The sequence below is a fragment of the Mirounga angustirostris genome, unplaced genomic scaffold, assembly GCF_029215605.1.
Source record: "Mirounga angustirostris isolate CCGP_5_RB_7025 unplaced genomic scaffold, mMirAng1.0.hap1 SCAF_2, whole genome shotgun sequence".
NCBI classification, from domain to species: domain Eukaryota; kingdom Metazoa; phylum Chordata; class Mammalia; order Carnivora; family Phocidae; genus Mirounga; species Mirounga angustirostris.
In genome coordinates, this window is record NW_026991710.1 from 11,833,294 (window position 1) to 11,843,975 (window position 10,682).

Below are 10,682 nucleotides of genomic sequence, written 5' to 3' on the forward strand. Positions count from 1 at the left end.
AATGTATATCTCTAGCTCACCTAGTTCCCAGAACTTCAGACTCAAATATCCAACTACTTACTCATCATCTTCATATAGATGCCAGACATACATCTCAAACTTAACATGCCCAAACTTGAACTCCCAATTTCCTTTTGCCATCTTTCCGATCTCAATAAAAGGCAATTCCATGAGTCCAGTTACTTAGCCAAAATCCTTGTAGTCACCTTTGATTCCTTTCTCTCTTTCTCCTACATCCTATTCATCAGCAAATCCTATTGGCTTCATAGTATATCCAGAATCTGACCATAGCTCACCAATTTCACTGCTACTATTTTAATCCACACTACTGTAGCTCTTACCTGGATTATTTGAAATAGCCTCCTAACTGGAGACTTCACTGTTTGCCCTTACCCTCTTGGGTCTGGTCTCAAAACAGCAGTGGATGTTCGTGTGAAAATGGAAGACAGACTATGTCACCCTCTGCTTAAAATACTCCAGTGGATTCCTAGCTCACTGTAAAATCAAGTCTAACTCTTTAAAATAATCCACAGGGCCTTTTATGACCTGACAGCCATCCCGCCACCCATCCCCATCCTCCACTGATGTCATCTCTTACTTGCTCTAACTTGCTCATTCCTCTAAAGCTACCATCTTCCTCACTGTTCCTCAACACATCAAGCAGGTTTTGCATTTACTGTTTCCTCTGCATAGATGACCTTTCCCCTTACTGGGTATCTTCATGAATTTCTCCCTCACTTCTTGCATTTCTGATCAAATGTCATCTTTCCAGCAAGAATTTGCCTGCCCACCCTGAAATTTCATGTCGTCCCATGTTTTCTCCACAGCCCTTATAGTTAGCTGTTGCCACAGTAAAGACAGTAAAAACCCATCCCCAAACTAAATGCCTTCAAATTGTTATTCTTATGACTCTCTGGGTCAGCTGGGACAGCTCTGCTTCATGTGTGTTTATTCTGGGACTCGGCAGTGACAATGGCAGAAGCACAAAAAGGCAAGCAGGAACACACAAAGCCTCCTTAGCTTAGACTCAGAAGTTACACACTAACACTTCCGTCCTGTTCTACTGACCAAACATCAAGGAGCAGGGAAATACATTTCAACCCTTTTAGTGGGAGGAACTGCAAAGTAACATGACAGAGTGTAGATATAGGAAGGGGTGAAGAACTGAGGTCAGTGATACAATCTACTCCATCATGTAACATCATCTGAAACCCACGTATTTACTTATTTGTTCACACTATCTTCTCACTAGCTACTGCATAAGGGTAGGAACTCTGTTTCATTCACTACTTTATCCCTAGTGACTGAAACTCAGCCCACAGTAGTTGATAAATATGTTGAATGCACAAATTTACCACTGATGCACACGGGCGTTCAATATGCCTACTGTATGCCAGAAGCGACGCTATATGCTAAAGATACAGTGGTGAATAAGGCACATGGCAAATGTCCTCAAGACAATGCCATACCTAGTGAGGAGGCAGGGGGATGGACAGGCAATTATTAACAATGATAAACACCAATAATAGTAATAAATTAGCTAACAATTACTGAGCACCTACTATGTACCAGGCATTGTTCTAAGAGGTGAATTAACTAATCTGCCTCAACAACCTTGAGGTGGGTACTATTATCCCAGTTTCATACAGGAGGAAAATGAGGTACAAAGAAGTTAAATAAATCATCCAAGGGATGCCTGGGTGGCTGTCAGTTAAGCATCTGCCTTCGGCTCAGGTCATGATCCCAGGGTCTTGGGTTCTAGTCTCACACTGGGCTCCTTGCTCAGCGGGGAGCCTGCTCCTCCCTGCTTGTGCTCTGACAAATAAATAAAAATCTTAAAAAAAAAAAATCACCCAAGGTCACACCATTGTTAATGTTGGAGCTAGAATTCCAAATACAAGTGGCCTGATTCCAGAACCAATATGCTGCACGCCTCAACAAGACAGGTGCTATTCAGAGATTACAGAGTGCTGTGGAAGCAAAGAGGTAAGACACCTAACTCAATTAGGAGGCTGGGAAGAACCGAGTTAGGAAAAGCCAGACTGAGAAAGGAATAGCCTTGTCTATCTTCTAAAAAGTTTTTCCTTATCAGGAACTATCTTATTTTGTCAACCTACAATCAGTGGTAAGGTGCACCTCAACTTCAGATATAAAAAATATGAAAAAGTGGCCAGTGACCATTTTATGATGCCTCTGATTGTAAAAGGCATGCTGATTTTACAAATCAAAATATGCAAAAAAAAGTGCATCTTGTGTGTCCTCTTGCTGTCTCTTTCTCTCTACATACATGCACACAAAAGCATGTATATATATACACTGCCATATATGCTAATGTAGTCTTATCTTTTTTAGATTTGGTTTAATATTCAACGATATGACTCCCCACTACGGATAAACTTTGATGTCACCAAGCCCAAGCTATGGAAATCTTTCTTTTCAAGAAGCCTTCCATATCCTGGCCTTTCTAGTGTTCAGGTATATAATTCTTTTATTAACAATGTAGACTAAGGGGGTGCCTGGGTAGCTCAGTCAGTGTCTGACTTTTGATTCCAGCTCAGGGCATCTCAGGGTTGTGAGATCGAGCCCCAGGTAGGACACCACGCTGGGTGTGGAGCCTGCTTAAGATTCACTCTCCCTCTGCCCTCCCCTCCCCACCCCTTCTCTCTCCCTCTCTTAAAAAAAAAAAAAAAAGTAGACGAAGGAATTTGAAATCATTATACTGGGTAGCCAGATATTTTTTGACCCTTAATTCTACTCCTAGATATTCAGTCAAAAATAATGTTTTTCCAAACTTAGTTGAGCCCAACTCCCAATAAGAAATTACCACCACATCATGAACCAGTATATATATATGTGAAGTTTTGATATAATGAACCTCATGATATAAAGTACCTCAAAATATATTCTATTTAATTTCTTAAATGCTGATCTCAATTCACTAAATTAATGACTGAATTTCATGACTGCTATTAAAACATGAAATCAAATCACAGGGCATGATCCAGTAGGGGCTCCTAAAATTAACTTAGATGGTCCTGGCCAGATTATAAGTAGTAAGCATGAAAATTGTTTACTAAAACTTCTGTTTAATTTGTTAGCTATATAAGTATGTGTGTATGTGTATACTGAGTGTATAATACATATTTTTACTGTGACCCAGACCTTTCTAAAAAAAAAAAAAGGTTTAAAAAACAGTGCCCTAGAGAAATTCTTCCATGTGTACAAGGTGACTTGTTATACAAGATTTTTCATTGAAACATTGTTTATAATAGCCTAAGAACTGGAATTACAGAAGGGACAAATTATGAAGAGTACATAATGGAATATTTTATAGTAGTTACACAAATGAATCAACAGTAATAAATCTTAGCACTCTAAAAATATGGGTGTTGTTATCTCTAAATAAATATATATACATTTTTAAAGATTTTATTTATTTATTTGACGGAGACACAGTGAGAGAGGGAACACAAGCAGGGGGAGTGGGAGAGGGAGAAGCAGGCTTCCTGCAGAGCAGGGAGCCCGGTTTGTGGGGCTCGATCCCAGGACCCTGGGATCATGACCTGAGTCGAAGGCAGACGCTTAACGACTGAGCCACCCAGGCGCCCCTAAATAAATATTAAGGGAGAAAAGGCAAGCTGTGTATTCACAGTATAAAACTATTACATAGACTTGTCAAATCACTACTTTGTACACCTGAAATTAATGTAATATTGTGTGTCAACTATACTGGAATTAAAAAAAAAAAATTACAAAAAGTTTAGAAAACACCCAAACCAAAACAATACATTGTTTGGGGATACATAAATCTGTAATAAAATCATAAGTACAGTTCATTAACTTGTCTATCTCCACCTCCTGTGTAAACACCAGGAGGGCAGGGATTTTTATTCATGGATATATGCCTATCACCTATAAAAGTGCCTGGCACACAGTAGATACATATTGAATTAAAGTGCTAAAAAACAAATCCAGGTCATAGCTGCTTCTATGATGACAGAGAAAGGAGATGAAATTAAGAACTACACAGCGCTGTAATTTATCTGTGGTACTGTACTTACCATGGGTCCTGGGTACACTGGTATCCATACTATCCTCTGTGTCTGAAGGAATGTCTCCGATTTCATAATTTTTTTAAAGATTTAGAAAAGAATGGATAGCTATCCAAATTAAGTGTAAGTGATTTCTAGAATTTCTGAACTATTTTCTCTTTTATAGCCAGAAGAACTAATTTACCAGCGCACAGACAAAGCGGCCGCAGCTGAGCTACAAGACAGGTCATATGATACCCATAAATCCACACACAATCTGTCACTGGGAGTGTAATACCAAACTAAACAATTCTCAGCCTGGATCAATAATTTGAGCAATTAAACTTTAATTCATGTTTACAGACAGATACCAAATACAGAGGTGATCTCTAAATCCCACAGCTCAAAGGGAGGCCTTCGCATCAGCATGGTATGGAACAAACACAAGTGACCTCCATTAGTGATAGGTAGTTCCCCCAAAACGTCGCCTCATGAGACCTCAGCATCATGTTATTATGGGTCTTGTTCAGATGTATCATAATCCCCAGCTTAATTAAATATGCCCCTTTTGTCCAATTAGTGGCTTACTGAGCTTCAGCTGGTTTACCAGGCTTCTCCTAACACATGGAGAAGCCTGGTAAGAGTCCCTATAATCATTATAACCCTGTAAAACAAAACTTTACTCTTCCAGTTTTGCAAATGTGGGAACCAAGGTTCAAAGGGGTCAACATTCTTGTTAAGTGTCAGAGGGGGTCTCTGAGCCTGGTCAGATCTTTCTGATTTCAAAGTCTGTGTGTGCCCTTTCTACTGTATCAAGCTGTGTAAAGAGCAGCACGTCAAATACTCAAGAATAAATGTGACCCTTTCTAAGTTAGTATTATTACTAGAAGACTCCAATTTATTCTCAATTTCAAATTTTAAATAAAGCCTTACTGGAGATCCCTATCTAGAACAACTAATTCCCCCAAAAGCCTGCTTCTTCTGATAGTTTCAGAATAATGTGGGTCTATTAACTAGACCATTATTTATTTATCCAATATTGATGAAATGCATGGCAATTCAACCATACTCTTGCTCAGACCATCTTGAAACCCTGAACAAAAATATGTATAATGTGCCAAATGAGAAGGGGATCCTGCAGCTAAGCAGTGGGGAGCTGGCTGGGTCCTCTAAATCTGTGCATTTGGCTAGGGATGCCCAAGAGGCTTTAGAATTGACAGGGTTTCAACTCAAACCCCCGTTTTCCCTGCCATTGTCAAGTCACTCATCCTACCTCAAACTGTCCCCACATAAGTAAAACTGGGACAATATGCCCCTCATAGTCACTGTTAGGATTAAGTAAAAATGAACAGAAAGCATTTTACACAGTACCTGGTAAATAGAGGCTCAATACATGTTAGCTGTTTTCCTTTATTCTGTTTTCAACTTAATTTTTGATATCCTGCTTTGTAGTTAATATGATAGGTACTGGATCTACAGAATGTAAAGCTTAGTGATGATGGATATCCTAAGAACAGTCTTAAGGAAATTCAGAAAAATAATCTTCATAAACAGAAGTCACAGCACAGGGTAAAGAATCAATATGCAGCATTAAAAGCCCTACAAATATTAAGGCTTTCAACATAAACTATGCCTAGTGAACAACTCCACCTGAATCCCCACTGCATATAAACTATCTGTTTACAAAAGTCACCCTTGCAAAAAACAGAGCTTCTTTTTTATAAACAGGATTGAAAAAATACTAAAAGAAAAAATCATGGACTGGAGGCCACGCCATCTGACTAGATGGAACAGGTACTGTACCTCCGCTCTACGGCAATTCTTGCCTGTGTTAGAGAGAAATCAAGGAGAAGACATAGAAGATGACCACAGAGCGGAGCTGCTCAAACAGCTGGGAGACTACCGGGTAAGTACAAATAGCTCTCCACTGAGTCTGTGGATTTCATTTCAAATTGGAAATTGCATGGTATTGGATTTTTAAAGAATCCAAGTAACTACTTTGCTCTCCTCAGTACGTAGGTGAAGCAGCAAAAGATGTAACTGAAGGTTCAAATCTCAGTAATTAAGCTATTATTAAACAGCAAAACACCTCTATAAACTGAAAATGCTGTAAGACTATGCAATGAAAAATACCTTTAATAAAATGCATTGCCAAGAGTATTAAATACAACTAAAACATCTGGCTAAATCATATTAGACTCTAAAGGTGAAACCAACCACTCCTCATCAGTTTTAAGGAGATGATTTTATACTAATTGCTTTTCAGTGCTAAGAAAAATTCTCGTAAGTCCTCTCCACTGTCTGTCAGGAGTGCTGTATGGATAATAAAACCTAGAAAGCAGTCTCAAATTAAGACAGTAAGCCTTGTTGGCTGAACAGGGTGAAGTCAAGTTGGACATTTAATACTATTCACGGACTAAAACTAGGTTTTCAGGGGCACCTGGGTGACTCAGTTGGTTGAGTCTGACTCTCAGTTTCAGCTCAGGTCTTGATCTCAGGGTCCTGGGATCGACCCCCCACATTGGGCTCCCAGCTCAGTAGGGAGTCTGAAGATTCTCTCCCTCTGCACCCCCCCCCACTTGTTCTCTCTAAATAATCTTAAAAAAAAAAACTAGGATTTCAGCTAGGATGTCTTCAAGTAACAAAAAACTTAATTCAAACAGCCCTGAGCAATAAAAAGAATTTATTGGTTTATTTGAGGAAAAGTCAGAGGTGAGTAGCTATCAGAGCTGTACCACTCTTCCGTTAAGTCTTCCCACTTGCCCTCCTCTGTGTGATGGCACTGTCCTCAGGCTTTTTTCATGGAACCAAATGGCTGGAACAGCTCCAGGCAGGACTCACATCTGCACACATACTGTCCAAAGCAGGAGAGCGTTATCTGTGTGCCATCATTCCTAGCAAGTTTCCTGGGATTCACTTTGATCACACGCCCATCCCTACAGATCAGTCACTGTGGCCATAGGGATAGAACACATTGATTAGGATTAATCCAGATCCCTAGAATTACATGGGTTACTATGCAAACTAGGGACTATTAGGCAGAGGGAAGGGAATAGTGGAGGGTGGCTGGGTGCTAACAGCTGTCTTATACACCAAGTCAATATGCTAGCAACTGAACAAAAAAGACATTTGGCCCCTCTCCATTTTCTGTATTGCTAATACATAGCTGAAGAGAAAAGCAGAACTAAATAAATGACTTCAAGATGCAGAAGGAAGACAAGAATATTAAGAATTGCGTATGTTTAAACATGGAGGAAAAAATACAATGAAATCCTCAAGCTTCACTAATGACTACAAATCTTGGTTGTTTTTTCCCTTCAGTTCTCTGGATTTCCCCTTCACATGCCCTATTCTGAACTGAAACCTTTAATTGAAGAAGTGTATAGCACCGGAGTACATAATATTGATGTTCCTAACGTTGAATTTGCTTTAGCTGTATATATCCACCCATACCCCAAAAATGTTTTGTCTGTTTGGATTTATGTTGCCTCCCTTATACGCAACAGGTAATTTTTTCATTGTATTTTTGTATCATGTAAAAAATGTAATTAAGGTATGAGAATATTTTTGTGATATTGATCATATTAGAAGAAATTATTTGTAAATAATGAAATAAAATTATCATTATTTTCAAAATAAGTGTTACTTACTAGTCTGCCTTACCTCTTGCCACTCTGACCCCACATTTAATCAAGGCTACCCAGAGTTCCTCCTCACACTAAGAGCTCCCTACCTCTATGCCTTTGTACTTACCTTCTGCTTGGAATGCCCTCCTTCTTTGTCTGTCCAGCAGAATACCCATCATACTTTTAAGAACCAGCAAAATAAACAACTTCTCTTGGGGCAGGAACAACTTTGCGATATAAAATTTTTAACATCAAATACCTCATAAGACCTTATCCTATAGAAATACTGAGCAAACATGTACATGTACACAAATGTGCCCATATATACACACACATACTCCTATTGAAACAATATAGTATGGGGGGGGAGGGGGGAGTATGTTTAAACATTCACCAAAAGGGAAGTCGTTTAAAAAATTAAGCCATTGCTATGGACTAAATGTTTGTGTCTCCCACAAAATTCTTATCTCGAGACCCAAATCCCCTATGTAATGGTATTTGGAGATGGGTCCTTCGGGAGGCAATTAGGTTGTGAGAGTGGAGGCCCTGTGTTGGGATGAATGCCACTGTCAGAAGAGACAGGAGAGAGTTGGCTTCCTTCCTTTAGGCTATGTGTGGATGAAGAGATGGCCCTCTGCAAATCAGAAAGACAGCTCTCACCTGAAACCACATCTGCCAGCACCTTATCCCTTGACTTCCCAGCCTCCAGATAAAGGAGAAATAAATGTTTGCTGTTTAAGCCACCCAGTGTATGGTATTCTGTTAGAGCAGCCTAAACAGACTAAGACAAACACTGGTACTACCATACAAGCCATTAAAAGGCATTAAATATATGTGCTGACATGGAAAGATGTACACAAAACAGAAATACATAAAGCAGGATTTCTTAACAGAAGCACTACTGACATTTTGGGCCAAGTAATTTTTTTTTTTTTTTTTTTTTTTTTTGGAGGGCTGACCTGTTCATTAGTGGATATTTGGCAGCATCCCTGACCTCTACCCACTAGATGTCAGTGACATCCTTTCCCTCTGCCAAACTGTGACGACCAAAATGTTTCCAGACATTGTCTAATAATGTCCTCTACGGGATAAACTGACTCCAGCTGAGAACCAGTGATATAGATGGAGTATGATCTCACTTAAAAAAAAACAAAACATAAAACCAGAGGGACCAAATTAAGGAAAAACATTCACCTTTTACTTTATTCCCTTTGCCTTCCTCTATCAGATTATATTACAATTATGTGTTTGCATGCCTCTGATACCTCAACTATGAACTCTTCGTCAAGGGAGACTTCAAGGACTGACATGTAACAGTCATTACCAGGCAATACCCCATCATTACAAGGTATCCATGGATGAGTTACTTAACCTCCCTGCTACTTATTTTCCCCATATATAGGATCAGAATGATCACATTACTTACTTCCTCTCACTGTTTAAACAAGTCAGTATATGTAAGTATAGATACTTAGAACACTGTCCAGTGCTGAGCACCTGATGTCAGGCACCCCAAGGCAGTTCACATAACTTGTATTTTATTCTAAGAATGAACAGTTCCAAAAATTCATTAAATCAATCACAAAACCCAAGATAAATTTAAATCAAGTATTTACAGTGTTTCATCAAATACTAACTATACCCCAAAGTTAATGTATAAAAATTAAATGTAAATTATGTTGTCGATCTCCCCATGCAACTAGAGAGTGGAAAAACAGTGAGTCTCCACAGGACGATGTGCTGACACACCCAAGTCCATGTAGTTCGGGACTGCCAGGTCCTATTTAATGGTTTGCTACTATCAAGCAGCACAGGACAAAGCAAAAGGGAGGCACCTCAATCACCTGGTACCCCTGAGGATACCCCGCTCAAATTAGTTAAAAGAAAAACATTTAAGTCAACTCCTGAAACATCATTGAATCATTATCAGAATGTCTCCCCCAAAAATATTATACTGTTTTGTGACTACATGGAGGATAAACTTGAGTCCTCACTTGATGACTCAGGGCCAGGAGTCCGGACGAGTAATTTTACTCACAATTCACGTAAATACAGATAAGATGAAGTATGGGGTTGGATGGACTCACTCCAGAAGAATTCCTGTAGTATGTTTTCTTAAAAATAGCCCCTGATGTGAACTTTCCAAATAAACTTTATTAAACACGGAAATAAAAACACAGTAACTACAAGAAAATCAACCTTACAAAATAAAACTTCAGACCCCGTTAAGTGCTCACTAAGCTTAAATTTCCTTTCAAGTTCTCTAAGGGATCAAGAAATCATTTCTTACTTTGTGCTTAGGCCAGACTTTTAAAGAAGGCCCGCTGCCACAGTACCACAAAAGCCGTGACTACTTACACCTAAGAGGTACAGGTTCAAAAGGTAAGACGGTCTGTTCACACAGCTGCCTCGTCCTACATGCAAGAAACATTCTGCAAGTTCAACCATGACACGACGAGAGAACCCTGACAGGAGGCAACACTTCAGAGAGAGCCATTAAGAAAGGCGCCCCCACCCCAGACTTGGGTCTCCCCTGCAGTGTTTAATTCAAATATTAGTGAGACTTAAGACATAGGTCGATTCTCCCTGTTCAGATTCTCATCAAATGAGTCTTCCTTCATCTTTAGAAAGCTCTGTCTCAAACAGTTTTCTCTTAGCCTGAACTAAAATCTGCTTACCTGTAGTTTGTCCCTTTCCTACTCCTATCCCTCAACAAAACAAACAAGAATACCTGGGACCACCAGTAACAAGACTGCAAGATTAATTCCTCTTCCACAGCCTTGCGTGCATTTCCAGAAGTAGATGGTGTGCTGCCAACTCTTCTCTTCCGGACATAAAATTATATATAGCATTACCTAAAACTGATTCAATATGTGCCTTTCTGAACGATAGGTCCCCACTCCCACTGTCTCTTCACACAGCAATGAAGACAGGCATACACATTCAAATTCTGACTACTGCACAATTAATCTCAAAAAAGACAATTCAGCTCAACAAAATTAGGTATCTGTCTAAATTGCCAGGA

The 10,682-nt window shown here is 39.4% G+C and overlaps 1 protein-coding gene across 10 annotated transcripts in view; it reads left to right on the top strand.

Annotated features, from left to right (window-relative positions):
* CC2D2A (coiled-coil and C2 domain containing 2A) overlaps positions 1-7,659 on the top strand; it is a 133,916-nt gene extending 126,257 nt beyond the window's left edge. For 9 of the 10 annotated variants that reach the window (XM_064584295.1, XM_064584302.1, XM_064584299.1 and 6 more), the window contains 4 exons: positions 2,353-2,475; positions 4,219-4,277; positions 5,760-5,937; positions 7,353-7,659. In XM_064584295.1, the coding sequence (XP_064440365.1) occupies positions 2,353-2,475; positions 4,219-4,277; positions 5,760-5,937; positions 7,353-7,541 (549 nt within the window). In that variant the 3' untranslated portion in view covers positions 7,542-7,659. Of the gene's footprint in view, positions 1-2,352; positions 2,476-4,218; positions 4,462-5,759; positions 5,938-7,352 lie in introns of those variants that run through there. The other variant, XR_010409301.1, reaches the window with a different exon arrangement.
* Positions 7,660-10,682: the final 3,023 nt, after the last annotated feature.